Source organism: Ceratina calcarata, unplaced genomic scaffold (genome assembly GCF_001652005.2).
Source record: "Ceratina calcarata isolate Rehan_Ccalc_2016 unplaced genomic scaffold, ASM165200v1 scaffold250.2, whole genome shotgun sequence".
NCBI lineage: Eukaryota > Metazoa > Arthropoda > Insecta > Hymenoptera > Apidae > Ceratina > Ceratina calcarata.
In genome coordinates, this window is record NW_017147019.1 from 565,380 (window position 1) to 593,224 (window position 27,845).

General features: G+C 40.4%; 3 protein-coding genes across 17 annotated transcripts in view; all 3 read right to left on the reverse strand.

Annotated features, from left to right (window-relative positions):
* Ctr9 (RNA polymerase-associated protein Ctr9) lies at nucleotides 1-5,294 on the reverse strand. Its single transcript, XM_018021417.2, has 7 exons — nucleotides 5,193-5,294; nucleotides 4,600-4,698; nucleotides 4,276-4,515; nucleotides 1,706-4,196; nucleotides 1,443-1,620; nucleotides 619-1,368; nucleotides 1-192 (listed from the first exon to the last, which is right to left on the reverse strand). Exons 1-7 carry the CDS (start codon nucleotides 5,232-5,234, stop codon nucleotides 96-98), a joined length of 3,897 nt encoding a protein of 1,298 aa, XP_017876906.1. The 5' UTR covers nucleotides 5,235-5,294; the 3' UTR covers nucleotides 1-95.
* A 197-nt stretch (nucleotides 5,295-5,491) lies between these two features.
* LOC108623054 (solute carrier family 35 member F2) lies at nucleotides 5,492-10,103 on the reverse strand. 2 transcript variants are annotated; one of them, XM_018021313.2, is made up of 8 exons: nucleotides 9,941-10,103; nucleotides 9,460-9,569; nucleotides 9,173-9,369; nucleotides 8,262-8,424; nucleotides 7,841-7,997; nucleotides 7,567-7,780; nucleotides 7,224-7,354; nucleotides 5,492-6,916 (listed from the first exon to the last, which is right to left on the reverse strand). In XM_018021313.2, exons 1-8 carry the CDS (start codon nucleotides 10,057-10,059, stop codon nucleotides 6,733-6,735), a joined length of 1,275 nt encoding a protein of 424 aa, XP_017876802.1. In that variant the 5' UTR covers nucleotides 10,060-10,103; the 3' UTR covers nucleotides 5,492-6,732. The 2 variants fall into 2 exon arrangements, with proteins under 2 accessions (XP_017876802.1, XP_017876801.1); XM_018021312.2 differs by having other exon boundaries at nucleotides 5,492-6,931.
* A 1,217-nt stretch (nucleotides 10,104-11,320) lies between these two features.
* The window catches only part of RyR (Ryanodine receptor), a 30,816-nt gene continuing 14,291 nt past the window's right edge, over nucleotides 11,321-27,845 (reverse strand). For 4 of the 14 annotated variants that reach the window (XM_026811926.1, XM_026811925.1, XM_026811924.1 and 1 more), the window contains 37 exons: nucleotides 27,206-27,579; nucleotides 26,899-27,133; nucleotides 26,807-26,836; nucleotides 26,546-26,690; nucleotides 26,148-26,443; nucleotides 25,449-25,982; nucleotides 25,136-25,368; nucleotides 24,950-25,052; nucleotides 24,720-24,890; nucleotides 24,448-24,563; nucleotides 23,837-24,382; nucleotides 22,957-23,775; nucleotides 22,543-22,866; nucleotides 21,998-22,275; nucleotides 21,695-21,915; nucleotides 21,368-21,458; nucleotides 20,956-21,272; nucleotides 20,536-20,839; nucleotides 20,258-20,411; nucleotides 19,358-20,149; nucleotides 18,264-19,282; nucleotides 17,789-18,160; nucleotides 17,546-17,658; nucleotides 17,024-17,117; nucleotides 16,702-16,947; nucleotides 15,232-16,042; nucleotides 14,952-15,168; nucleotides 14,027-14,885; nucleotides 13,619-13,824; nucleotides 13,308-13,551; nucleotides 12,961-13,245; nucleotides 12,598-12,884; nucleotides 12,476-12,536; nucleotides 12,110-12,388; nucleotides 11,878-12,034; nucleotides 11,654-11,819; nucleotides 11,321-11,575 (listed from right to left, as the gene is read on the reverse strand). In XM_026811926.1, the coding sequence (XP_026667727.1) occupies nucleotides 11,413-11,575; nucleotides 11,654-11,819; nucleotides 11,878-12,034; nucleotides 12,110-12,388; nucleotides 12,476-12,536; nucleotides 12,598-12,884; nucleotides 12,961-13,245; nucleotides 13,308-13,551; nucleotides 13,619-13,824; nucleotides 14,027-14,885; nucleotides 14,952-15,168; nucleotides 15,232-16,042; nucleotides 16,702-16,947; nucleotides 17,024-17,117; nucleotides 17,546-17,658; nucleotides 17,789-18,160; nucleotides 18,264-19,282; nucleotides 19,358-20,149; nucleotides 20,258-20,411; nucleotides 20,536-20,839; nucleotides 20,956-21,272; nucleotides 21,368-21,458; nucleotides 21,695-21,915; nucleotides 21,998-22,275; nucleotides 22,543-22,866; nucleotides 22,957-23,775; nucleotides 23,837-24,382; nucleotides 24,448-24,563; nucleotides 24,720-24,890; nucleotides 24,950-25,052; nucleotides 25,136-25,368; nucleotides 25,449-25,982; nucleotides 26,148-26,443; nucleotides 26,546-26,690; nucleotides 26,807-26,836; nucleotides 26,899-27,133; nucleotides 27,206-27,579 (11,662 nt within the window). In that variant the 3' untranslated portion in view covers nucleotides 11,321-11,412. Of the gene's footprint in view, nucleotides 11,576-11,653; nucleotides 11,820-11,877; nucleotides 12,035-12,109; nucleotides 12,389-12,475; nucleotides 12,537-12,597; nucleotides 12,885-12,960; nucleotides 13,246-13,307; nucleotides 13,552-13,618; nucleotides 13,825-14,026; nucleotides 14,886-14,951; nucleotides 15,169-15,231; nucleotides 16,043-16,174; nucleotides 16,196-16,525; nucleotides 16,550-16,701; nucleotides 16,948-17,023; nucleotides 17,118-17,197; nucleotides 17,308-17,545; nucleotides 17,659-17,788; nucleotides 18,161-18,263; nucleotides 19,283-19,357; nucleotides 20,150-20,257; nucleotides 20,412-20,535; nucleotides 20,840-20,955; nucleotides 21,273-21,367; nucleotides 21,459-21,606; nucleotides 21,631-21,694; nucleotides 21,916-21,997; nucleotides 22,276-22,355; nucleotides 22,377-22,542; nucleotides 22,867-22,956; nucleotides 23,776-23,836; nucleotides 24,383-24,447; nucleotides 24,564-24,719; nucleotides 24,891-24,949; nucleotides 25,053-25,135; nucleotides 25,369-25,448; nucleotides 25,983-26,147; nucleotides 26,444-26,545; nucleotides 26,691-26,806; nucleotides 26,837-26,898; nucleotides 27,134-27,205; nucleotides 27,580-27,845 lie in introns of all 14 variants that reach the window. The other 10 variants (XM_026811928.1, XM_018021309.2, XM_018021307.2 and 7 more) reach the window with 9 other exon arrangements.

Here is a 27,845-nt window from a genome sequence, read left to right on the forward strand (position 1 = left end):
TTTCATATGTAAATTCGAAGTTTACAAAACGAAGTGTGACTGTAATTGGAGTGAAGTGTTTGCACGCGTTCATAGTGAACTTTCGAATATTAAACCTATTCGCTGTCGCTTCCACCACCCCGGTCCGTGCTCGAATGCCGGGATCCGACCTCGCTACCTGAGACTGATTTTCTGGATTCTGGAGTGGCCGATCTGCAACAGAATTGCGGGAATAAACGCAGCTGCACTTCGTTTCGGTATGCACATTTTGATATAGCTCGCTTATTTTTCAATTTATATATTATTACTGCGATCTATCATGACTTTTCACTTTACTGTCGCGTGACACCATTTTATCATTATTTTGTACATGTTTAAGGATTACTACAAAGTTATTTAATTGATTTAATTGAGTCAATAAGAAACATCATATACAATAACTTATTACTTAATGATTTTATCGAAGCATGCTGTGCATGATTTCATTGTATAATGGAAACAAACGTATCCTTCTGACATCAGAGTTTATAATGAAATCAAAGATTAATAAATAATTTTAAATGATTCTTCTTACTGACTCCTCGTGCATATTTAAAAAATGTGTTTCATGAAGTTCTACGAACTCGTTTTTTAACTTACCGCGCCGATTCACTAGGACTCCGACTTCGAGAGCCGCTTTTTGATCTTGATCCCGAACGTGATCTTGAGACAGACTTAGATTTCGAACGACTCTTGCTTCTTGATTTACGCTCGTCCGACTGCGAGCCGCTTCTCGATCCCGACCTTGATCTTGATCTTGACGCTGCCTTCCTAGAGCCGCTGGGAGATCTAGATCTTGATCCTGCGCTAGCCGGAGATCCTGATCTCGATCTTGGCTGCGATCCACTTTTCCTTGATCCACTGCGCGACCTCGATCGCGACTGATTTCTAGAGCCTGATCTAGACCTTGTTTGCACCTCGCTTTGTCTTGATCCACTACGGGATCGTGATGGCGAATGACTCTTTCTCGATCCCGATCTCGATCTCGGTTGGGATCCACTTTTTCTAGATCCGCTAGGCGAGCGTGATTGACTCTTTCTTGATCCTGATCTTGACCTAGAGACCGATCTCGATCGCGATTCACTTTTCGCTGAAGCAGATCTCGATCTCGACCTGCTTTTTGATCGCGATACACTCCTTGATTTTGAACCAGAACGAGACCGCGAGCGAGAGGATCGTGACTGGGAACGCGAGCGTGAACGCGAACGTGAACGCGAACGAGAGGTACTTCTTGAACGACTTCTGGATTTCGACCTAGAACGAGATCTAGACCGTGATCCTCGGGATCCTTCAGAGTCTGACATAATTCGTCTGCTTCCGCGTCCACGACCCTCGTTACCGCTTTCACCACTGTAAAAGAGGTCAATAATTATTCATTGATAAGTTACGATAAGATATTATTAATCTTACAAAATGATATTTACCCGCTGGCGATCTTGAGGCCTCCTGAATCACTATCAGATTCACTCGTCGATATTGTTTCTTTCGATAAGGGCATCTTGCCTTTTGAAGTCTCACTTGTACTTTTTCTCGATGCTTTCTCTTTTCTACCAGTTTTAATCTTCCTTCCACGCTTCCGTTTGGGTCGGTCGCTGTCTGAACCTAAACAATAAAACAATAAAACAACATATCAAAATCAACTTCCATCATTTGAATAATTAAACATGATTTGTTAGTGCCGACGTACCACTTTCTCCACTTCCACCGTCCTTCCTGCGTTTCCCTTTACTTCTGCCTTTCTTCTCTTTTCGTTCACCACTCGCTTTCCTCTTGCGTTTCTTTTCTCTCGGTGGTTCTTCTCTACCTTCTTCTCTGCCAGAACCACCGCTGTCACTAATGTACTGATCAGTGCGTGGCCTCTTTCCTTTCCGTCCAGTTTTCTCAGAAGGCATTTCACCGAACACCAAAGCATTCTTCGTCTTCTCAACATATTCCTGTCGTTTCTGCAACATCTCTTCCTCTTTCTGACGCCGCAGTTCTTCGAGTTTTCGTTGCTCTTCCGTCTGTCGCATTTTAAACGCTTGCCTCTCTTCTTCTTGCTTCTTCCTGAGCATTTTTTCCTCTTCATCTAATCTCCTAGCTCTGGCGACGTGATACTGCGCCTGCGATAACAAATCTTGGCATCGTCTTGCCTCGGTTTCCGCAAGTTGTTCCATTCTATCTCCGTGCGCCGACAAGTATTGGAAGTATTTGTGCGAAAGTCCCAATTCGTGAACTGCTTGCAATACCGTAGTCAAAGTCGATTTTTCATCTTTCAAGATTTGCGTTGCCAAACGTTGGAGCACAAGCGCGATATTGTACAACAAAACAGTATCCTGCGGGGCTACCCTCCTCGCCTTTAACAACGTCAACTTTGCTTCTTTCAATTTGCCAGCTTTGAAATAAGCTCTCCCAATGTATTGCAACACTTCGACGTGATGGTATTTATAAAATTTCCGAAGACAGTTCTCGTACATCTGAATGGCACTGACGTATTGTTTCTGCTCGACGTAAATGTGAGCAATGTTTAGCCAGACGTCACAAAAATCGGCAGTTGCCTCTCGAACCTGAGCGAAAATATCCCTCGCTTCGTTTATACAGCCCTTGTGAGCTAACACAGCTCCGATCCCGTTCGCCGCCCAAATATTCTTCGGATCGTTCCGTAAAACTTGTTTATACATGGTCAATGCTCTGTCTTGATGTCGCTTCTCTCTATCCTTATCCTTTCCACTTTGGTGCAACGTCTGCAACCAAATGTTGCCTAGGGCGATCAACGAATAGGCATCGGTGCTTGTCGTTGGGTTCTTCAGAATCCTTTCGAATTTCTTTTGACCTGGTCCCCATTGCATTTTGGCTAAATGCAGATTACCCAAAAGGGACCACGCGTCCGGATGTTCAATGTTTATTCTCAAAGCATCCTTGAACCAATCCGATGCTTCGTAAATTTGTCCTTTATCACGAGCCATACATCCAAGTCGTAGATAACAATCTACGTAGTTCGGATGTTCCTTTAAAATATCTTTGTATAACTTCTCCGCCTTATCAAATATACACAAAGCTTCGTTCAAACGGGCCAAGTTATACGTAGTCGTAACAGCGATCGAGTTGTAGTATACAGCATCGTGTAAGGCATCGGCTTTAGAACGTGCCAGAGATTCTTCCAAATTTTTTCTAGCTTCCTCTAAATTTCCAAGTCTATAATGTAGAGCTCCAACGTTATTTAAAATCTCTGGCGGAATATCAGCCTGAACTTTCTCCTTCAAAATCCTAGTTGCAGTACCGTAAGCGTTTAAAGCTGCGTTAAGGTCACTTTGTTCCAATATTTGAGCCAGCTCGATCCACGCCTCGACGTCGTCTGGGAATTGTTCGGTCACTTTCCAAAGGTGGTTCTTAGCGATATCTCGTTTCGATTGCGAAGTCGAATTCGCGTACAGCGAACCAAGAATCTTCATCGTTTCATAATTTCCCGGCTGAGCCTTCAAGACTTTCTCGAAACACTGCGCCGCGTTTTCTGCGTCACCGCGATAAACGTACATCTGACCCAAGCCAAAGTGAGGCAATACGAAAACTGGTGGTGCGAATTGAGTCGCCTGATAATAATATTGAAAGGCTTGATCGTAATCCCCTTGAACATGAAATGCTCTTGCTAATTGATAGCAGCTCTCGGCGCGCATAGCCTCGTTCTCAGTATTATGAAACGCGTGAAGCGCCAGGTGTTGCACTTTGTTGTAATCCTTCTTAAAAAAGAAATGATTTGCCAAGTGGTTCAACACCATAGGATTCGTCGAATCGATTGTGTACGCTTTGGACAACATTTGTACTCCAGTTCTGATACTATCAGGCTGTTGTTGGTTGAGTTTCAACACTGAAAGACCAACCAATGCACCAACGCATTGGCCGTCTAGTTGCAAAGCTCTTTCAAATGCTAAACGCGCCTTCTCCTGATTGTTCAGTTTCATGAAACAGTGTCCCATTCCTAGTCTTACGGCAGCTGGACAGTTTGGATTTGTTCTCAATGCTTTCTTATAAAAAGCAAGTGCTCCTCTATAGTCTTTCTTGTTGAATGCTATACATGCTTTGCCGAGGAGGGAGGGTATATTATTCGGAGATTGATTTAGTACAAAATTAAATTGGGCGTCAGCCTGGTCCATTTTGTCCCCTTCCAAGAGACAGAAATACGCTCTCCCAAGTAGATGATTCTGTAACACATAATATTAAATCAATATACGCATACAATATAACAAATAGCGTTGAAAAGTTTATAACTACGAAACATACCTGGTCGTACATGATGATCTTGTCTGCTGTTGTATACAGCAGAGTTGCTTTAGTAAACAGATCTCTTTTCTTGTCTTTATTCTTCTCCCTATTGGCTTCCTGCACATAATATGCAGCCAACATATCGAGCGCACGCATCTGATCTTTCTCATAGTCGCGGTAATCAATATTAGCATCAATCCGAGAAGATTCAAGTATCTTAATGAAGTCTTCAATTTTGTGTTGCTTATAGAATTCAAGCTGTAATAGGAAGATATATCTTTTAGCTAATAGCTCCTACTTAGTCTACCGTAACCATTTTTTTATTTAGTTTATAATACGTACAGCCAAATTGACCCAAATATTAAGTTGTGCATGTTCTTGCCGTAAAATGCTAAGAACTTCATCACCGTCTGGTAATTGATCGAGGTCAAGGTCGATTACCTAAGAAAATGCATTTCAAGGAATTGAGAACAAGATGACAAGGAAATTGTAGATACAACAGTGTTACGGTTAGCTATTTAAAAAGGGAGAAAAGTGTAAAAGAGTTTAATTTATTTAGTAGTTTCAATAAACAATTAGTTACACATTTTATTGTACTGGGTCCAACATATTGAAGACAATGGGAAGGAAGTAAGCTTATTGGATTAAAAAAACAATGCGATTAAAGGAGTAAAAGGACAGCAATTTATTTGTCATTTGTAGAACAGATTTAGAAGCATGTTTGGGAAACGTTGTGTGTACATCTATATCTACGTAGTGTGCATGATTTAGTTCGCAAACACATCTTGCTGAGGTTAGATTGGTGGAGAGGATCCTCTTGTCTCTGATGTCTACGGGATTTCAAGTTTCACCTAGTGGATGTGTGACAGGAATTGGACGGACTACTTGCGATGGTTAAAAATCAAGAAAATTGTTAACTAAAATGAAATATTCACCTCGTCTGTGTCACGAAGTGGGATCTCTATGGAGCCCGCCATTGTGGCATCATCACTGACTTCACCCACGCGTTCTTCCTTCAGACTATCTGCCGACAGATGTCGTGTCACACATAAAAAGTAGCCACTTAGCCACTTTGTCAACGTATAGCGCATGGCACGCATGGCACATGTGATGGTGATCGTGGTGATGTGGTGATCTTGGCGAGGCCAGAATTGTGATAAATAACGAATTTCAATATTCAATATCCACTCCGTCATAAAAAGTGAACAGTGTGGTCGAAAGAAACGGAAATTAGTTTTGGTTTACTGTTAGTTTATTTCGGTTACTTCAAGAAAATATACACAACAGTTGAAACAATAGTTTTACGCGCGAATCACATAAACAGCCTAACGCAGTCCAACAAAGGTATAATAACAAGAATAAAAAATAATTATCATCTTAGTATTTTACAAGGAAATTAGTCTTCCTTAAATCTAGTGACAATTAATCGTATCGCTTCGTTTATACAAAGCATCTTGAGCAAGAAGAATTTATAGTAATTATATCTACATATGTATCCTGCTAAACGTTGAAATCAGTAACGAAGATCGCATTCGTTAGCTAAGATATTCGAGACGGTTAAATTCTTAGAAAAATCCTGCTCGGAACACTGCAATACGTATTACAAATTTATTTATTGGAAAGATCTATGTATCCTTATTTATGTGAACGTGGAAAGAGCGTTTCCCATTAATCGGATGGAGTATCCACATAAGTCTGTTCGGAAATTATCACTATCTCAGAAGAACCGTGATTTTCAGCAGTTGAAAGCAAGCAATTCACTGCTGTTGTATTGCGAAATGCGAGTGCCAAGTAAGCTACAATATCTGTGCAATATCGGCAGCGCACAAATACATACAATGCGCAGCGCGGAAAATCTACTTGAAAGAATTGATTTTAATGATCCAGCGCACATAAAATCCAAGTGTTCTACTTGCTCGCCAACCTGACCGACAAACTGCGCGTTCATACATAGATTTTTCAGAACACGTTTTAATAATTTATCATCAAAAAAAAGTTAACGCGAATGAATATGAAAAGCGTTTCTTCTTTTTTTGCTTTGCTTTTCTGCCAAGGAAGATACAATTGTTAATCTTTTCAGTCTATTTAAGTAATAGTAGAACAGACTTGACCGAGCTAAGAGTACGGGTCAGATCCCCTGCTGTTTAGATCTTTGTAAGTACCTGTTGGACAAGGGAACACGTTGTCGAGAAGTCATCGATTTTATTTATGAATTACAAATGACTTGACCGCATCTCCTTCAACAGCAAGGGATCTGACCCGTACTCTTGGCCGGGTCCCAGTGAGGCAGCTTTTACCTGCTTTTCCCTACGCCTCTCATTTCGGATTATGGATTCACCTGCTGAAAATCACGGGTCTCTTAAGATCGTGACGATACAAGTCGTGATGATTTCCGGACAGACTGCGTAGTGCGAATACTCCAAAAGATTTCATGTAAAATGTGAACAACGCAATTTTCCTTTCGCGTGGTTTCTCCTAATCGTAGTAACTGCCGTAAAAAGAGGTGAAGGCTGTGTCCGAACTAACGCTTGGTTGTAAATTCCCATCAATTTCCTTCTCACTGCTATGGGTTGATGCCCTTGCGTCCAGAGTTCCACTCACTCCGGACATCCCAGAGCTCGTTACCATCTCCACCTCACCGTCGGGATGAGACATATGTCTTAAAATCACGTCACTTTAATCCACGGTCAATTGTACATTAATTTCTTATCAAGGAAATTCAACTAAAGTTTGAATAAAGATTGAATGAGAAAATGTTTTCATTTGGACGAATAAATTGAATAAAAAAGGGTTTATAGGTCGTGCTATTCGTGTTTTCATATTTATTCAAGTAAACGAGAAAAATATGTCTGAGGAAACGCGAATAGCCTCGGAGCGGGTGCCACCCACTGACCCTTCTTCACGTTTTCTTAAGCAAACGACTTTAAACAAATGGAAATGGGTGTGAAATGTTTTGTGAACGTTACCTGTAATCTGGAGCAGTGGGCTCTGGTGCGTGTTGCCTTCGCGAGTTCGACGACATCGGCGTTCTCTTTATCGCGTAAATGTATATGCCCATCATTGTGAGCGTGTACGAGGCGAAGTACAATACGTGAAACTGGAACAGACGAAACAACCGCATGAAACAGTCTATTGTGTGATATTTAGATTATCAGCAGAGACAAGCTTTTCTTCTACTTCGCGAAGAAAATGGCATGCATTCGAGAATTAAGAAGAATGTACTTTGTATTAATGAACGAGCATGTTATACCAACATAAATTTCGCGATTAAAGATAATAGCATGAATTTAAGAATTAAACATAAGATACCTTGTACTGATGAACCAGCATGCCAGATAAAGCGTTAAACGAATCTGCGGTGAGCAATGCTAATTGCAACGCAGTCGCACCAGATTCGTACAAAATAACAGGCACCAATGAGAAGAACACGAATTGAGTGATGCAATAAACCACTAAATACGTGATTATCGGTGCGTTGTTCCACGTTTCCAATGTATCCAGCTTTAAATTCTCCAGCACCGCTCTGGAACGATAATGATATTGATCATAATAGTCAATATCTTCTCTTTATCAAAAGACTCACGTTTGCATGCAGCATAGTATAGTACCGTAGAAACCGATCATGCCTAGGTACTCGATGATATCGACTGTCTTCACAGCTAATTCTTGTAGCACCGTGGTTATCGAAAACAGCACCGCCCCACCGAGGCATAGCATATCGCCAACGAGTTGATTTTTCCCTATAGAATTTAATAATCAGTTTGGAATTTAATAATTATGATCCATTGATTCTATTTAACGCAATTTGCAAATAATAAACAATAACGAGAACCAGAAAGTATTCTAGCAAAAGAGGTAGCCACCTCAATTCGATTACATGTAGTATTGAAAGACTTACAAGTTTCAAATATTAACACAAAAAGTAAAAAGAATATTCATCTTATTTGAATTAAAACTCTAAAAAATAAACTAAATCTGTTTACAGGCAGCTGTGAAAAATTCACCTGTGGACATAGGATCTTTATTGTCATCGATTCCTGCCCAGACCAAACACCCAACGCCCATCAAACAAACGGAAACACCGACTATGTGCACCATGCGGTACCGCACTCCCAGGACCAAACAGGACAACGCGAGTGCAACTGGTATTGCCACACAATCGAGCAGCTGAAGCAGAATTTCAGGTATGTGCAATTATTAAAAAAAATCAATAACCCAATTGCATTATACATATAACGTTTCCTATATATTACAATAAAAATCAATAAAATATTTCATATAATAATTGTTTTAATGCTTAGTACAATATTTGATGTAACGTTCCATATTATAATAATCTATGCGATAATTGATCCAATGTTCATTGTAATGATTGATATTACATTTCGTCTGTAGTAAAATCAATAATGAAAGGATAATGGTAATAAGGATAGTATTTCATATTGATTCATCCTATTTTGGTGATAACGACGAAAGTGCGTATAAAAATGCAATTGGGTTTATAATAGTGATTTATGAATGTATCGAGTCGTCGACCCGACGCGCCGCGGCGTCCTCCTTTCATGCTAACGTATATCCTATACAATGATACTTCCGTACCATTCATTGAGCGCTGTACTAGTTAATTGACGACTGAACGAGACAGCATCAACAGCTACGCGCAGATTGTGCAAAATTTTATCTGCATTTTATTACAAAACCGTCTCTGTGATCAAACTATATTTTAACTTTCAATGGAATTCTTTACCGGCAACTTTGAGCGAAAATTGCATAGAGAAGTGAGATGCAAAAATGAAGGAAAAGCGAGAAGTATTTTTATTTCAAAGCGTTTCGTGTCATACAATATTTGTATGAAAGTCCTCCGTTTTAAAGTGGAAGTAGGCGACCGATATCGCGTGACATTATTAGCGCGTACCTGTATGCTAGTTAGGCTGGTGAATTGATGCGAGGATGTTACGAGCGTACACGCCTCGACGTCAATGAGAGCCAACAGCAAGTACCTCCAGCCGCGAGCCTTTATGACAGACATTAGACCGTTCCCTACCCCTCTTCTGCAGGACATCCAGGTTGTGTATACAAGGCACATCATAACATAATGCGGGAGATTTTGTCCTATCCCGCAAAGAAACCGGCGTACGCATTACCCCCGACGAGCTCCAATCTCTACTTAATTATCCATGCAATCGTTGATTAATCACTTACCGGTTGGGTGGGCGAAGTGGTACGCGGTGTTAACGTGATGATTTACGAGAGTCATCAAACATAATACCAGGGACAGCGTTTGCCCCAATATTATAGCTCTCCATACTGACCTATTAACAAAAGAAAAGACCAAAAAAAAACATACAAGCACACGTTAGGAAATGAAATTTAATAACTGCGAACTATGAGTTACAAGTCTTGGATTGACACATCAGTTCAATCACGCATCGATCATCGATCGATTCACCGATAACAACTTTACGCACAATACTTTATCTAACTAAAGTGTGCACAATTTGAGCAAATCGATCACAAACACGAAAATACTGTGATTAACGACGTGTTTTCATCTGAAAATTCTTGGTAAACACCCGCCAGTTTCCCGTAGGCACCCTTTCCTCCCGGCCCGTGCAGCCAGTTCAAGGGTGATTTCCCATTTTCAATATGAAACTCGATGGTCCTTCGTTTTCGGTCTACGTACCATTGACCTAAGTCAGATATGTAATTCTCGATCTTGTCGCAGACCCCGTTCCTGGGCTGGATCGCTGTATTTTCGCCGCAACGACGATCGCACGTTGACACTCCCATGCCAGGGTGCATTTTCACCCCGAGGCCCTTAACCGCCAGCTTTCGTGACCGGGCGCCTGCGCGACCTGTTTCCCTCCTTCTTTTACGAGCATATCATCACTGCTTTCCGTTTTACGAACTCGACGAGAAGTGTACGCTGCTCCTTTCGTTAATCGGCGACGCATCGATCGCGTCTGAGTAGCTAGAAAAAGAGTTGATGGGCCGCAGCCTTGTTTGCATCCTATTTATCTAGATCGATCAATCGTTAGAGATTGAATAGCACTCCCACTTTTTTATTGACTAGAAGAGTTGAGTTTTCATAAGAAACTTTAGAGAGAATTAAATGAAAATTAGATAATCGTTGAATAGAAAATGATTGCATTTTTTTCGGAGAAAGCGTGATTTATGATAAATGGTGGGAATTGAATTAAAAGTTCAAGAATTAGTTAATTGGCCATGATTAGGGTGGGTAATAATAGGAAACCATAAGTACAGAAGTATGTCTTTCTTTATTCCAGGTAATCTTGCAGATTTATGTACAACGTATTGACACTTTTGATTATGCTCGCGATTTCAATAGTCAATAAATTTGAAAAAGTTCCCACGTAGCCATGGAACCTGAATAATCGATATAAACTTTGAAACATCATCAACTTACGTAGTACTCTTATAATATATATTTTTATATAATATCTCAAACATTACATTAATGAGTTAAATCATTATGCACAAAGTTTGGTCGTTCGACCTATGAAAAAAAGGCAATCGATCTTTATGGTAGATTTGTGCAGTCGGTTCCTCTTTTCAACGCATCACGAATTACCTATCTAAGGAGGGAACTGTTGATCAAACGATATCCAGCCGTCCTTACAAAGTTGGAAAAATATATCACTCGCGTCCACGCTTTAGCCGCGTGTAACTCGCGTGAAACTTGGAATAACGATTAAATGTCGAATGTAGAAGGTACACACGCATCTAACTTTATCTATCGATGTACGAGCGAAAGTGGTTAGCGTCCTAAGAGTTGAAATCGAAAATTGATTCTTAGACCGCGGATTTTTATGTAAAACAAAAATCTTTTAATGTCAATTTCTGAAGTGAAACGTAAATTCATATTTCTTACATTTATACGTACTCTCGTTAATTTAAAAAGATGAAATGCAAATTTTTTATACGTATCTGATGCATATTATTGCACGTTAGACGCATTGTTTATATTTTCTATAAATGTGTAAAATCCGCGGTCCAATTGTTCCTAATGCATCGTTCCCCGTTCGAAATTAGAAAACTATGATTATCGAAGACGTTTTAGGAAATTTAATCTCCCTTGGCAAATCCATTGATTTGGTCGTTATACGTAAAACGAGATGAATTTGAAAAATATTTTTATTTCTTCTTCGCTTCTTCCTCCACCGCTTCGTTCTGTTTGCGGAAGCAGTCACCGACTGGGAAGAAGTCCCAACATCTTTGTTGGTACATGTTCCACACGTACGTTTCCTGGCCGGTGTACTCCGTGTCCGGTTTGTTAATTAAGTGCATGAGGAAGAACCTAAAGTTTAATCACGACGATCAATTAATTAATTGACGTCTTCGTTTAAAGGGATTTGATATTTTTTTAATAACTCACATATAATTAGCAAGATTATGCTCCTGTTGGACGTGCGTATCGAAACCGTGAGGTACCGTATCGAAGTACTCTTTCCCTAAACCGCAGATGAAACAGTTGCTCTCCATGTTCGTTTTCACGTTCTCAAGCTGATCTCGAAGCTCACCGAACGCGTCGATTATCAAACCTGTAATAGCCAAATGCAATGGATTAAAATGTCCCAAGACATTAAAGGTTTTACTTACCTTGAATAATGGCTAATAAAATGACGATGACGAAGAAGAAGAAAGTGATGTCGAACATGATACGATAGACTTCGTAATCATCGCCATCTGGTTCGCCAATCTCGTCACCGATACCACCACCAGCTCTCACACCCTTGTACAAGTGGAACACGAAGCACTGAAACAAGTCAACAAAAAGATATATAAAATATGTGAAATACATTGAAGATCATGAAAGATCTGAAGATCGTACTGTCAGCATGTCATGACATTTCTTATCCACTTCGTCGTCCTCTTCCTGGATATAGAATTTCCTGAAGAAGTTGAAGGCTATGACCGTGTAGATGTAGACGACGATAGTCAACAGCATCACTGTCAGCACCAGCTGCTTGCCATTGTGTGTTACCGATTGTAAGATCGTTCTCAGAGTCTTGAAACCAACTGCTACGTCCAGCAAATGCGCAGCGAAGAAAAAGTTGTTATAATTTCCCAGAATCGAGAACGTGAAGTACCAAAGACTGTACAAAAACGCCTGTAAAAGAATATTAATAATTTCTTAATTCAATAACTGTTTAATGCGGATAAATGAACGTACAAATCGATGAATGAATGAACTTACGTTGTCCGTAATGGTGACTCCAGCTTTCCACACTTGATACCTCCAATCGATATTTACAATGCTGCAAGAAATGAAAATATTGTGAGAAAACTATAAGTGCACTGATACAATTGAAAACTTACAAGTGAACTAAACCAGATCCTTCTTCTTCCTGTTGGCTAAACGAAGTCTTCTCCATACCAAGCAAGTTGCTGATGTAATCGAAATCATAAGTCTCGCTGTACTTTTGCCTGACTTTCTTCTTAACAAATTTATCCCAATAATTAACTGGGAACGTTTTTGCCGATATCACCATCTTGTCCCAATGTGCTTTGATATCGTCCTCTTCCGGTGTCTCCGCAATGTATAAACCATCAAACTCCACTCGTCTTGCAATTTCCTTTTCCCGTTTGAAGATAGCCAATGGTACCTGAATTGTAATATATGTATTAATTTTTGTGGGACGTAGAATTTCGTTTTATGACTGTGGGATTTTATTTTCGTACCTTTAAGTGATAGTAGGCGACTAGCATAGCGAGAGATACCATTGCATGGAGCATAGCCATGAGCCTGATAACGTGTGCCATGTAGTAGAAATCCTCTGACACTTCTACGTATTCCAAGGCGTATGCATCTTCCTCTTCTTCAGATTCTACCTCTCCACTCCCACTTCCTAATTCCACACCACTACCGTTGCCAGAACCAGATTCACCCTCACCAGACATCTCCGCCAGCATGTCAACTATTTGACCACTGCCTTCTTCTTCACCATCATCACCCAAAGACGAAACCTGTAATGTCAATTCGTAATGAATTCCTTTTCAAATTTTTAAAAAGAAAATAAAGTGCTTGCCTTATAAAACAACAACATGAAATTGATGCAGAACGCGAGAACCAGAGCCACGTATTTTAAATTGTAGAAATTCCTAGCTAAGAAAGAGACGATGCGATGAGTGTATTCAGAGAAATCGATAGAAGATCCTGATGGTTCTGCCGTTGTTTCCTGTTTCGCTTCAGCTTCGACCGCTGCCATGGCCGCTTGTTGGGCAGCTGCAGCTTCCGCTGCGGCTGCTGCCTGAGCCCTCGCCTGCTCACCACTATTAAAAAAATAGAACATTAAGATTCCACAGTAGAAGTAGAAATTTCAATTCCAATTTTTTGTACCCCAATAAGTCGACCAAGGAGACAGGTGGTTCTGTATCTCCGCCACCTTCGGCCCTTGCACCTTCCTCTCCAGTCATTTCTTCCGGTGTGCTCTCACCCGTTTCTTGATCAATACTTGACTGCGGAGTGGAAGTCGCAGATTCGTGCGGCGCTATCTTTATTTGCCCACCTTCTTCTTTCGTTATATCCATTCCGAACGCTTGCACCTATAAAAAAAAATAGATTTTAGTCTCCTTTTTCACAATTTTTGTATCAAGACTGAGGATTTGTGTGCAGTTAACAGCAAACAGTTAAAAGTGAGATATTTTCTACTATTTAAATATTGCAATGTGTATTCATGTTTGATATTCTATATTTTTATTGTTTTTTTATAACTGCATCTTGTAGCTTAATTATCACTGAACTTACCTGTAGATTTGACTCATCTGGTGTTGGAGGTAAAGCAGGTAAATGCCTTGATGGCTTCTCCTCCTCTTCCTTGACCTCAACCACAGGTTCCTCTACATGCGGTCCTCTCATTAATGCTAACAGTAGCTTCATAAAGTATCCGATAACGCAACCACAGCCAAATCCAGAATAATAGAACGCGTAGAATATCATTTTGAAGAAGCAAATGAATATTTCCAAGAACGTCATCTGTTGCATCTCTGCTATTTTATGTTTAATGTTGCTAGGAGAAAATATCGAAAAGAAGAAGTAAATGCTATCTTTACACGTTTGAATGCTTCTTCTAATGGGATCTTTGTTCCTTTCTTCATCGTCCTCAGTCATATAAGTATATGAGGATTCTCTGGCTTTGCCGATTCCTCCACTCTCTTCTACCGCCATTAACGCGCTCGCGTGTTGCATTTCAAAAATAGCATCTTCGCAGAAGTTTATGAATGTTTCCAATTTCTCTTTTTCTCCAGCTTCCACCACGGTGTTGTAGAAATAAGTTCTCTTCGACTCTTTAATTTGCGGTTTTTCCCATTGTTCAATATTAGATTCCTTGATTTCGAAATACACACGTTCTATTTTCTTGTTACCACCAAGAATTTCTATCCTGCCCAGATACGGTTCAAAGTAATTTAACACAGACCCAGCTGTTTCTAAAAATCTGGCCAGTCTCGGTTCGTTTGGCATGTGTTCCGATAGATTAGTTAGCAACACAGCAAGATTGAAACCGATTTCTTTAGCTGGCTCGTGGAATCGGTCCATGAAAGCCACGTAATTGATTTTTCCATCGTGGTTCGTTTCGCAACAGGCCAATAGGAATTCGATTTCCTCGCTGCAATAATTTTCTTATAATTTATTCTAATTACTTTGGTATATGAATAATTAAAAAAATATTTACTCGGTGTAACTCTTCTGCTGTTCCATCTTCTCTTTGAAGTCCTTCGGATAAACCCAGCCATCGCTGTTGAGATCCACTTCTAAAAAGCTAGGCGAAGACACGAGATCCTTCAGTTTCAAAAACATGTCGAAGTACTTGAGAATCAACTCGACGTTTCCGGCAGATTCCACTAACGTGTCCACCATCTGTTTGCCAATGGTTCCATTCACGACGTTACCTGCAATAAATGGAGATCATCAAGAATCTGTTACAATAAATAAATTCAACAGAACGAAAGTACCTTCAAGCATAGACAACATCATAGTTATCATGTCCTTCTGCAAGTTCAACAGCTCCTTCAGAAGATCCACTTGACTCGAGTGTTTGGACAACTTGTCCTGCATATGGGAGAACAGGAAGAGGAATCCACCGACAGCGTCCCACAATCGGGAGTGGGCCAATGCTTGTTGGTTCTGGGCGCAGGGTCCTTGAATCACTTCAGTCAGAGTGTTGAACACTTGACTGGCCACGCCTATAGCTTTGAAGAAATTAGCCTTGCCGGCAGGATCGATCAGTTCTTTGCTAGAGTAATGCCAGTAGAAATCCATAATAGATTCTTGCAGTCGTAGTAAATAATCGACGGTGCATATGACCACGTTCACTGTTGTCGTGTTACCAGCTTGNGAATAACGAAGCGTACCGAGATTGTGACCCTCGCAAGTCAGTTGAATGAACCTGAACAAAGCGCAGGTGAACTCGGCATCGTGCATGTTCTTCTCTCCAGCTGCACCCTCAGAACCAACCCCAAGACCTTCAGCTTTGGTATTCCTCTCGAACGCGTCCAAATCTAATACACTGCAAGAGTTCATCAGGCCAGCAATCGAAGTGAAGAAGCCTACGTCCTTCTTCTCCTTCAAGTGGTTCAACATTCCTCGTTGAATTTCTATGTTGCCACCGCGTAGAATTGAAATTCCCAATTCTAGAGTCTTCATCACCATTTCACTGGGGAGACCCTTGCATGCTGAGATGTGAAGCAACACCATCTCTGCCACGCCACGATTTGCAAGTCTCGCTTGGTGGAACAGAAGTTTCTGCTTTTCCATTTCTTGTTCCTAAACAAAGAATTCCAAGTCGATTTTGATGTTATAAATATTTAAAGATATTTATATATAATATGTATTGCTAATATTTGTATTATAAATATATGTAGGATTGTTTAATAATGGACTGCATAATAATCTTACCATGAGTTTGTGCATCGGTCGCTTTAGGAAGCATTAAAAGAAATTATAGAATTTGTTACTAATGTTATAATTAGTAATAAATTTATAGCATTCAGTGAAGTTGTAATTACTGTCAAGGGGAATACAATGGGAAAATTGATTGTATACAGTGATTAGGGAGTCCACCTTTGATGCAGGCATATTTTCAATTAATTGAGTGAACTAGGTCCTACGATGAACGAAATTTGCAATGAGCTGATCTATTTTGCTCATATCATGCTCGTATCATTATTACAATGATAGATTTGGATTTTTAAACTCGAACGATTGGACTATACATATGTGGAAGCGGTTGAATTGCTTGGTTCTTACCATAAGTGGCTTATGACTTCGCTTCTATAGTTAGTACGTGAGGAAAAGACACGAAATTGTTAATAAGTTTCAAGCACATTAGTTAATCTTCCATATTTTTGCAATTCGCATACTAAACTTTTGATAGACCTTGTTTGCTAAAAGCCTCAGTTAAATATTAATAAAAAAGTATTTACATGGATGGAGGCAGCGGCTTCTTCTTCACCCCCTCCGCCTTCGTCTTCGCCTTCTTCTTCCTCCTCACCGCAAGATTTTGATATAATTTGAGCATAGCTCATGTACAAAGGATCTTCCTGAAGAGCACCGGATCGTTCCGTCATTGCGCCGCGACAGAACGTCGTTACCAATTGTGTGAGAGGGTCTGGTTTGCTTTCGTCTTCGTCTTTATCCATTTTCTTCAATTCCGCGTCCTCGAAAGATTGCTTTAAAAAGAAGCAAATGAATTATATATGAAACGAATTAAATGCGTGAATTTTTTTTCGAGATTTATATGATTACCGTAAGATCTTCAATCATCACTTCTTGGCCGACATTCTCATCCTGCAACCAGAGCTCGTAGTACGTCCGCGCGAATATATTTATAGCCCGATGCCTGTGATAAAACATTGACAATTGCTTGGATATTTGTAATCATTTATAAGAAATCGGAGGGACGTTAAGCGATCGCTTTACCTTCGTAATTTATAAAGCGGTTCGCTACGTAGACATGCGATCGCTGCCCTCTTTCTTGCTGCGCACAACACACGCTTCCAGCCATCCCGAGATGGTGGCGGTTTCGTTGCCTTTTAGCAGCATGCACACACAACTACAGTCGTTAGATCAACTAACAAATAATTGCAACAAACGTTATCAAGAGTTAATCAGAATTAAACAATCTTCGTGGTAACACAAGGTTCATTGGTTCGTTTAATGATAACGTATTAAAAAATCCAGAGAGACAAATGGTTGCTTTTTATTAGTAATTAGCGGAAAAGAGTGACAGAAGTCACGCAACACCAGTATCAAACTAAAATAGGATACCTGGGCAGGGAATGTAGGGAAATTTGACGGAAACAAGCGATCACAGCTCGTTTACGTTGGATCGACACCACGGATCGATACTGACCCTTGCTCTGCTGTTGCGGATGATCTATCTACTCGAGAACATGAAATATAAATGAACAGAGATATATAACAAATAAATAGGCATAGATGCTTCCAACAAAAACGATTCGGGTATTATGGAAGATGGCTTTAAATATTTCAAAACAGCTCTTCACTCACCATGTGTAAACCGTAAAGTACTTTAGCCATGTCAGTAATTCTCGCAACCACGTCTTCCAATTGCTGCGCTTTCACCGGTTCCATCGTATCTTTCTGTTGCCCTAACTTAGAGTAGAGATAATGTTGCCACGACATCTCGTCAGCTGGATCGATCTTATCAGGTAACGTCAACTGGGTCTTAGCGAATTCTGCGATTTCGTACTCTGGCATCTTCTTCAGGAACCTGTCCTTGCAATGTTGCACCAGTTCTTGTTCACGGCCAGCGAATAAGTTCAGACCAACGGGTAGCAGTCTCTTCAGACAAGCTACCATTAACGAAGCCTGTACTTCTTTATCTTTATCCCTCTTCTTATCACGATGTTTCTTCTTTTTCTGTTAATCATTTTATGAATTATATGCAAAATAATTTTTTATAATATATATTGTGATTAGAATGCAAATCTTTATGCGAAATAAAATTTCTTATGATACGAACCTTGCCTCCACCGGAAGGTGTCGTCCCATCAGAAATGGCAGCGGGTCTTCTAGTGGCTGTTGGCATAATCAGTACCATATTATCAATCTCATTCGCTGATATGAAGTTCTGTTCCTCCCGTAAGAAATATTGTGACTTGGACCAGATATTGAAAATCGCAGCAACGTGATTGTAAAGATCTTCAGCCTCCGGGATATTATTTCTCAACCAGTGATTCCTTTGCAAATCGACGTATTTGATTAAAAGCGGATAGAACGAATAGATATCTCGGACGAGGAGCTGCCAATCTTCTTGAATCTGCGCCTCGACTTGCGACGTGTCGTCAGTGGATGATTTAATAAAACCGCGAAGAGATTCTTCTTTATGGAACATATTGTCAGTACGCTTTCTGACTCGTTCAGCAAGTGGCAAGAACGGATCTTTTAATAATTCCTCGGACGAATTGATGATGATTTGTTGAGTGTAAGCCGCGATTCGAGTCATCCAAGGAGCATTCTCGTTACCAATGTTCTTCTTAATCAATTTTAACACATTCTTTAATAATTGATTCATATGATCGCTGGTGACCATGCTGACGTACGTTCCTTCGGTCGGATTTACGTTGTCTGGTCCTTGGGCCCACCAAAATGGCAAGTAGGAGCAAAGTAGAGGAAGGATAATGTCGACCACGTGTGGAATGTCGTTGTAAGTTTTATCAGACTCGACGAATTGGTCCACTTCGTTCAAAATTGTTTCAAGAGTCGGCATGCTCGATTCCATTTTAGCCATGATATCCTGCGCTTCTAAAGAGTGATCTGCTATTCTGTTTAATAGGGAGAATGGATTGTGTTTGTTCAGATGCGGCTCTAGGAAAGCCACGGGGAAACAACTGGAGAATGCTCCTAAACAGGAACCTAGGTTTGGTTTATTGCGTTCAATTTCTGTCTTCAAGTACTTTCTATCGTGTGTCAGAGAAGAATCCACGCCGAGAGTATAGAGAGACGCGAGCATTTTGTACGATGCTACCTGAATTTCATCCACTGTTTAAAAAATAAATCAATCAAATTAATTTAATACCAAAATTGCAATTATAATTCATTTTTTAGTTTACTTACATAATAAATCGCTTCCATACTCGCAGGCAGCTAAATGATCGAACATAGCCGTGAGTACAGGTAGAACAACACTATTGATATAAGACAAGGATGTAGAAGTCTTCAAATGTGTTCCTCTGAGATGACTGTATTTCCCTTCTTGAAGATTCAATATCGTATGTCCCAAATCATCTGCTGTATTATTAAAGAACGTCAACATGGACGTTCTAATAAATTCCGGACAATTCTTCACCAAACTCTTCGCGTCTATGCCTTTTACTAATACTTGAAGGCAACGAACGGTGATCCTCACGTCTGGACCAAAGGCGGCGAGTCTGGATCTTAATAAACTAGCCAATTTGCAAAACAGAGCTGCTACCATCTCCTTTTCTTTTAAAGACGCAGCTCCAACATTATTCGTAGCTGTTGCAACGGCGATGAAATAATTTTTATGAGTACTAAAGTACTTCTCCATCAATGGTAGAACGACTTTGCTAAAGAATTTGATATCTCTAGTAGATGTTTTAAAACTGTTTCGTCTACTGAAGGTATCAGACGGTTTTAACAATTTCATGTTGATAGTGGCCTTATCTAAATATGCTATCAACTTCTCTAGCAACGAATAAGCGAATCGTAGTTCTACTGATGCTCCAGCAGTTGCAACTTCAGATTCTCCTCCGCGATTAGGCTTGTGGAGCTTGTAACCTTGGTACTGTAAATACTTGAGGAACTCCTGAGAACGTTCACGGTCTTTTCGTTTCTCTTTATCAGTCAGGAGATCGTATGGGACCAGCTGGGGGTGGATACCTCCTCCTGCGATAGATATTAACGTTCCAACATTCAATCACTAATTAATTATATTTATGAATATATATTTACATATATACATACATATATTTATTATAAATCAGTGGTACGTACCACAAGTAATGAGTTCTTCTTTCTTCTTCTTCGCCCAAATATCGTGCGCATTGTCTGCAAGACGTTCTGCCATGTTCTGCATTTCCCTGCTCAGAGTCAAGTTCGTCATATCCACTGGGTGAGGGTTGTAGTTGAACGGATTCGCTGAATCACCCTAAACAATCATTAAAATTGTAGCAGAATTTTTATGTAAATATGCAGTTCGTGTTTTTTGCACATTCAAATTATTTTTAACAAATTCCTAAAATTAGGAGACAGAATTCAGAATTTTTATTTACTTGACTTTTTGATGATCTCCTCATGGAACTACGATTAGTGGATGGTACATCTACTTCTGCGTGTTCGACGCTCCATCCTATAGCCAATAGAGCTTTCAAGCTCTCTCTAACAGGCTCTTTGTACCGTTCCCTCTCGTAATCGTTCAACATGTTGTAAGGTTTCAATCTTGGATGATTTTTATTCGCGTCAGACCATTGTTCACCGAAAGTCCAACCGTTTTCTAATTTTCTACTGGCCCAGGCATCGTGATAATGCTCAGAGAACTTTTGAACTATCTGGTTGAGATCGTTATTGAGCACCACACTATCGAAAATTAAATATATAATTTAATGTTTGTCATGTGCACTCCATTCCTCAATTTTCTTTAGAACATTAAAAAATTATTAAAACATTCTTATTAAAAAGGTATTAAGTAATACCTGGAGGTGTTGATGGGCTGAGGATTATACGGTCCATCAGGTGACTGTGCAGATGCAGATTTGCTTCCGTACCATTCATCGTCATAATTTTTCGATAACGAATAATCAGGTGGTAACGCGCAACCGATAGCCGTGAGACATGGCAGAGCTTTCCCGAACAATTCCGGATCGTAATCCATTTTGGATAACGAATCGAATATGTTACTGAAGAGAACCATTGTCAAGCGTTTCTCTTCATCGCTCGACGCACCGTATGCGCCTTGGCCTCCGGTAGAACCGTAATATTTCGCACAGCGTTCATAATGCAAAGTTAACAACTGTTACAAAATTAATTAAAATTAATATGATTAATAATATAATTGATATAATCATTTAATTTGCGCTCATTGCATTTTGTAACGAGTGTACTTACTCTTAAAGCGACCGTGGTGTACTCAGATAATTTGGACACGTCGACAGTTAATTTTCGAAGCAGTTTCAACAGCATACTGGGTTGCATTTGACTAAAAGAAAAAGAAAACAATAATCATCTTTCTGTAAGCGTAAATGAAAAATAATTGATTGGTGGATACTATAAGCGCGTTTACCCTAAACGTTCTTACGAATTGGGAAGGCGGATTAGCAATTTAGAATAATATTAATAGAACTTACGATACGTTTAACTCGTGGACTTCTCTTGTTAAGCAACAAAACGGTTCCGTTAATCACTTAATCCGGGTTTCGGAAAGAATTTGCTTACCTGGTCAACGCCACGAGGAAGTCCGACACTGCTTCACGTTGCCCTTTGGTCAGCATCCGGTTCTTACTTAATCGGTACACGGTGTGCAACGTGGCATCTAATAAACTTGCATAATTGTCCGCCTCGTTGTAGAACTTGGAATGCTTGATTAATAAAGGTAGAATACTGTTTCCTATGTAACGGTTCATCGCCAGCGCCATATCTGACTCGTATCCATCGTTCTATACGACCGATTCAAGATTATGTCAATTCTTTAGTATACAATTTTGTATTGGAAATGCAATCTGGATTGGTTCTGCTTACCCTGTCCAACATGGTAGCGGCCCTCAGGTCAGGCAAGAAAGCTTCCTCAAGTATTTTGAAGAACAATTCCTGCGTCTCGATACCGTAAACGCGTTCCAGAAACAAGACTATGCTTTGCTTGTGTCCAGGAATTAAGCCAGAAGGCATGTCGCTTTTCGGTTTCTCTTCACCCGCTGCTGGATTAAGCAACGTAAATCTCAAAGATAGTACGCCTTGCAGATCGTCGAGAGGTACTAGAGACCGCAGAATGGCTCTCGCTCGAAGAGATTCGTTCTTCCCTGAAATGATTCTCGTTGGAATTTGGAATATTTTAATGATGGTGAATAAAGAAAATAATGTTTTGTTGTGAAAATATTACCAACGGATTCTGTAGAAGCCTCTGTTGCTCGGAAAATAATCAGAAAAAGTGTCATTAAATAAAAGAGTAAAGGAGTTCGTGATAGAATAGACCATAGATCGAGTATAAAAGATTTTTTCAACTCAAATAATGAAGTGTTGTGTCATCATCACGAAACTGATGATACATGGATTCTTGTTTGACCCACCTTGCTCTATAACAGAAGAATCAGGAGCGCAACGACCTAATAGGTCTACCAGAGTGCAGTAGAAGTTCAAAATAGCTGCGCCTGTGTCTATGTAATCTTCATCGTCATCTGATTCGGGCAAAGGATGCTCGAACTGCATCACGGTTGTACCCTCAGCCTCATCGTGTACTTTCCTTCTATCAGCGATCCGTTCAGACATTTTATTAGCGTCTATAATTGCCCTCAGCAAACCTTCGCCCTCACCGCGAAGAGCCGGTCCTAAACACTCTGGTCTCCTGATTAGTAAACGTATCACCAAGTTTGCGTTCTCTTCCACACTTTCACCTATAAGATTAAATCAATCGCTTCATATGCAAATTCTATATCTGAGTTATAACGAAATTGGATTAAATAAAAAGTGATGGTGAAACTCACCGTTAACCCAGACACAGAACCGCAGGAAGTCCAAGTATCGTTCACCTTCCACTGGATCCCATCCTAAATCAGGGTAGCCTTTCTCCACCAACTCTGAGTTAGATTGCAATCCACAGCGAGATAGGTAGATAGCTATCTTCTCGAGATAATGCTCTCTGAGAGCTAAAGCGAGCTCCGTGTTCTCCATAAGAGAAGAATAGGCCACGTCCAATGGCGTTGAGCCTCTCAACGATGGCCTCGACAACAAAATGTTGCTGTTCTCCAATAGAAAATCGAAATGATCGAACATCGCCTTTTGATTTTGTCTGGAAGTCCGACAGAAATAGCAAAGGAATCTACAGCAAGCCACCACCATCTCGTGAGATGTGTCCTTTTCTTTAGAAACTGGCTCTCCTTCAGTAGTTTGAGGCTGAGTTTGAGCATCAGATTGAGCCTGAGATCGTCTACCCAGCGTGTTTATCATGATCGCCATGACGTTTTCATGAATTCTCAGTACTCTAATCAAATCTGGATGCTGGAAGAATGTATGATTGTTCACCAGTTTCCATAATCGTTCTCTCACGAGTTCTTCTTCTTCTTGAGACATCTGTACGGGCAGCAAGGCTCGGATTTGACTGAGACCGACCCACATTAAAGCAACGTCGTCCCTTGTCTTGCTGTTAGTTACATAGGTTTTTTCTAATGCTCTGATTAGCTCGCCTACGGTGTCGTATTGGCGAACCAGTAAACTGAACATTTCTCGGACTAGTTTTGGAGTCTCGATTTGGGATTCCTCAGCCCAGCTGACGATTGTTTTTATAAGCACCTTCCGGAACACCTCTGTAAAAGAAAAATGAAATTGGCTACTCTTGTTAGATAATATTTTCAAGGCAATTTTTACCTTCAGGAGTCTTCCTCTCCGGTTCAAGCTCCGGTTTAGGTTCTTCCTCTAACTCTTTTACTGCATTAATAAAGTTAAACAGTCTTTTAATTGGACCAGGCTTCTGCACTTCCTCTGCTGGCTCGTTTTCAGCGTCGGCGGCTTCCTGAAGCGCGTGCAAGGACACGTACGACATGAGATTGTTATGAAAATCGTTCATCCGACTTATCAGATCCTCTCCACAAGGAATATTGTCAGGATCGTCAGCATAGTCAACATTCTTGAAGCTTAGAATTGCGTTCATCTGTTCACGAGGTGGACATCTGAACTCTCTCGTTTTCTTCGCCGCCACTGCCGATGGCAAGTCAGACTGTTTGATTTCAATGTAACGACGAAGCTGATCCGACTGTAAGTCACCAACGAAGTCGTGGCTGAAAGATATGATGGATTCCACTCGATGTCGAAGTTGAATATCGTTTAGATGATGTAGAAGATAACACATCTGTAGTTTTGCTCCCTCAGCCATTTTCATATGAAGAAGTCCCTTCTTGTGCTCGTCTTTGCCTTCTGTAATTTGTATATTATAACAAATTGTCGTATAGAATCATTGGTAATTATTATCAAATAATTGCCTTTATCAAAGGTCGGATCCCAAGTCTCAGGATGAATCATGATAAGAAGCTTCATGATATCTTCGTTTCGGAGCATCCCTACCAACAGCAACCTGTCCACGAGCTTCAAAAGTGGCCTGAAATCAACGAATATGATGTAAACGAGAGAAAAAGGCACGAATGATAGCCAGCAGCGGTAAGCAAGAGTTATCTTGAAAGCTGCTCCATCGACGACGATGATGTTAAATATGCAGATTAAGGCCTGGCGTGCACGTATTCATGTTACTACATACAAGAACAGGTTTTCATTGCTGCCGCCAATGGGGTCTCGATTGTGCACTTGATTCACCTCGACGGCTTCGTTCAAAGCCGTCATCACATAGTCCCGTACAACGTCCAGCGGGAAATGAGGACTGTAGAGGCTCCTTATGTTCTCGATCGTCTGGTCACTAGAAGGAATATCCCTTGATGTCGACCATTAGTCATGGGTTTCAAATATAAACTTCGATTAAAGTGCACTTACCTGATGTCTGTCATCTTCATCTGCGGACGAACGGACTCGGTCTCTAAGTATCTGAGACTGTGCTTCATTTCTTCGTTTTCGTAAAGATCCTTCAATCCTTGACCTGAGAGTAAAATATATAAATACATATTGTTCTTATTTTATATTCAAATTGAAGAGATTGCGAATATTGCAAAGTAGAGTTACCTAAAGGAATTATGTACTCGTTTTTGCACACTTCCATCGTGGTCGCGTGCGATTCGAGATGTAATGCGATCAGCAAATCGTAGAATCCTTGTCGTAGGGGCCCAGACATGTATTCCGCTCGAATAGCATATAGTAATTGTTTCTGATCAACGTGTTGGCATAGAGCATGTGCGGCTCTGTAATTCGACTGGTAGCACAGGGCTGCATACAGTGTTAACGTGTGTGCGTGGAAACTGCAACCATTAAACAGGTTTCACATTAATTTATCTTACCTGAAACGCTTTTACTAATGGATTTGATTGATAAATTTTACCTGAGGAGTTTGTCCATTTCGATAAGCTCCAAGATATCGATGCATCGATCTTCTTCAGGAATATGCAAGGCTAGCATCGATATAGCATCCTCGCAGAGCATGGACCAGCCTCTGATATCAGACAATTTCAAAGCATGCACTTGTAGTGATTGATTAGGAACCCTCGCCCATTGATGAGGCTTTAAACATTGAACCTTCAATCTAGGCGGAAACTGTGGTATCACATGACGCTCTGAATTTTGTAAAACAGCAGCAGACAACGGCAATGTTGTAGAAGTTCTTCCTAATTCGATTTGAAGTATCTCTTTGCTGGTAGCTTCGACGAATATGGCTGGGAATAATTTTGTATCGGGTTCCATCTTGAACTTGTGGCTAGTTTCCTTGCCCTCGCAGGTGAAGGACACCCAACCAGTTGCTGTATCCACGAAACAGCCCACGAACATCCCTTGGGATGCACCCTTTCCTGACGCGTCTTGAGTTACTTCGTTGTACAGTTCGTCGGCTCTGACCATGATACAACTCTGTCTGTCGACTCTGCAAAAAAAGTTTATTTTTCATATTGTAGCGCGTCACTATACTTATAAAAGGATCGTAGATTATACAGACAGTTTTGTTTATCAGATTTGATATTCGATAGACAATTGTATATTTGATAAGAAAAATCATTGGATGCATAAATCAAATAGTAAACGAACTTACTGTTCTATGGGACGATCATAATCATCAGTGATAACCACAGAACCCTTTCTCACACGAGACAAATTAAAGTCCTTCGTGTGCAAATGATACTGAGACGTGACCCAGCCCACATAAACGTGTGTTGGATCCTGTCCAGGGAAGATTCTCACACCATAAAAGTATTCATTCATCAGTTTCAAGCAATCTGCATCGAATATTTCATTCCCAATCGATTCGACTCCGCTTCCACTTAAAACTGACATAGCTTTGGGTGCATTGCGCTCCGGGATTTGAGGTGGTACCACTTTCAAATCCGTCTATAGTGAAATACGTTATTTTATAATAAGTCGAGGAACGAGAATGTTGAAATTGAAGCACGCAAACGGACGACATAAATAAATATAAATAAATGGTTTTACGTTTGATATGCGAACTTGGGGAATCCGGCTACTTGCTTTGTTCATCGGCAGGGTCTTGGTACTTTTGTCGGAGACGTCAGACCGCACAGGTGGTTCGGGCGTCTTTGATTTCGCATCCGGAGACTTCGCCTTGCGCGAGAAGAACCTGTCGATTTAATCAAAATCATTTTCGTCGATTTCCTTTAATTCGATTTAACATTAAAATTAAATAAAACATGAATTTAAGATTCAATTTGAAAAATTAGCTTTGCGTAAACTTACGGGACATCCTCCATCTCTTTGCTAAGTTTGCTAAGAATATTCAAATGTCAAAACCCATTTTTTTACATGTTACTTATGATTGTTGTACTAACCGGAACGGTGAACGCCCTCGCTTCTTCTTGTCATCCTTAACATCCCCGTTCATATCGACATAGCCATTCATATCAGCCTCGCTAATCGCGTTGTCCATGTTCCCACCCCTCGATCCATATACGGATCCTCCCTTCCTCGGAGGTCTAGCTGGCTTGTTCCTTTGCATAGGAAGCGGCGATTCTTTCATCATCTCGTCAGCCTCCACAGCGTCTTCCGAATAATTTCTTTGCAATCCTAGTATAAAATTCCATTTAACGTAACGATACGTATTTTAAAATAAATTGAAGTTCTTTCGAAAAATCGTACCTTTGATATCGCTCATGCTGAAGCCAGATTTCATGATCTGCTCCATATGAGCCGACGGCACAGTTGGCTGAGCTTGCTCCATCTGTTCATATAAGAGTTTGTTCTGACGCATTTTTATCTCCTGCCACCTCCTGAGCTTCTCGCTCTCCGAGACGAAAGTCGATTGGCAAATAACAGGCAGAGATAATCGAAGGAATTCCCAGTTCGCTTTTTCCATCGTTTCAAATGTATTATGGGAGATTTTTAGACATGGTGGAGTGTCGGAACCCGCTGGGATTCTGGCTACGTCTATCCTAGTATCAGCCATGTCGTCGGTGTTCTCGAATATCGGCTGGTCTTTCGTGAACCAGAACGTTACATGACGGTTCATGTTTCTAAAATGATTGAGGAATTATATTCGACAATCATTGCAAACGAAACAAAATATTCATAGTTGATAATTAATGCGAATAATTTTATACGAAATTTATGAAGAGTGGTAGCTTTTTGGGACTTCATGACACACGAAAAAGTTTGCAATTTTTGACCTGTGGAATGTATTGCCACCGAGTTAAGAAGTAAAAAGCAAATCACTATCCTACTTTTTGTAGGATTGTGTCCCTTAAGGATGTATAGGCCATACATATACTTAAACAATGCT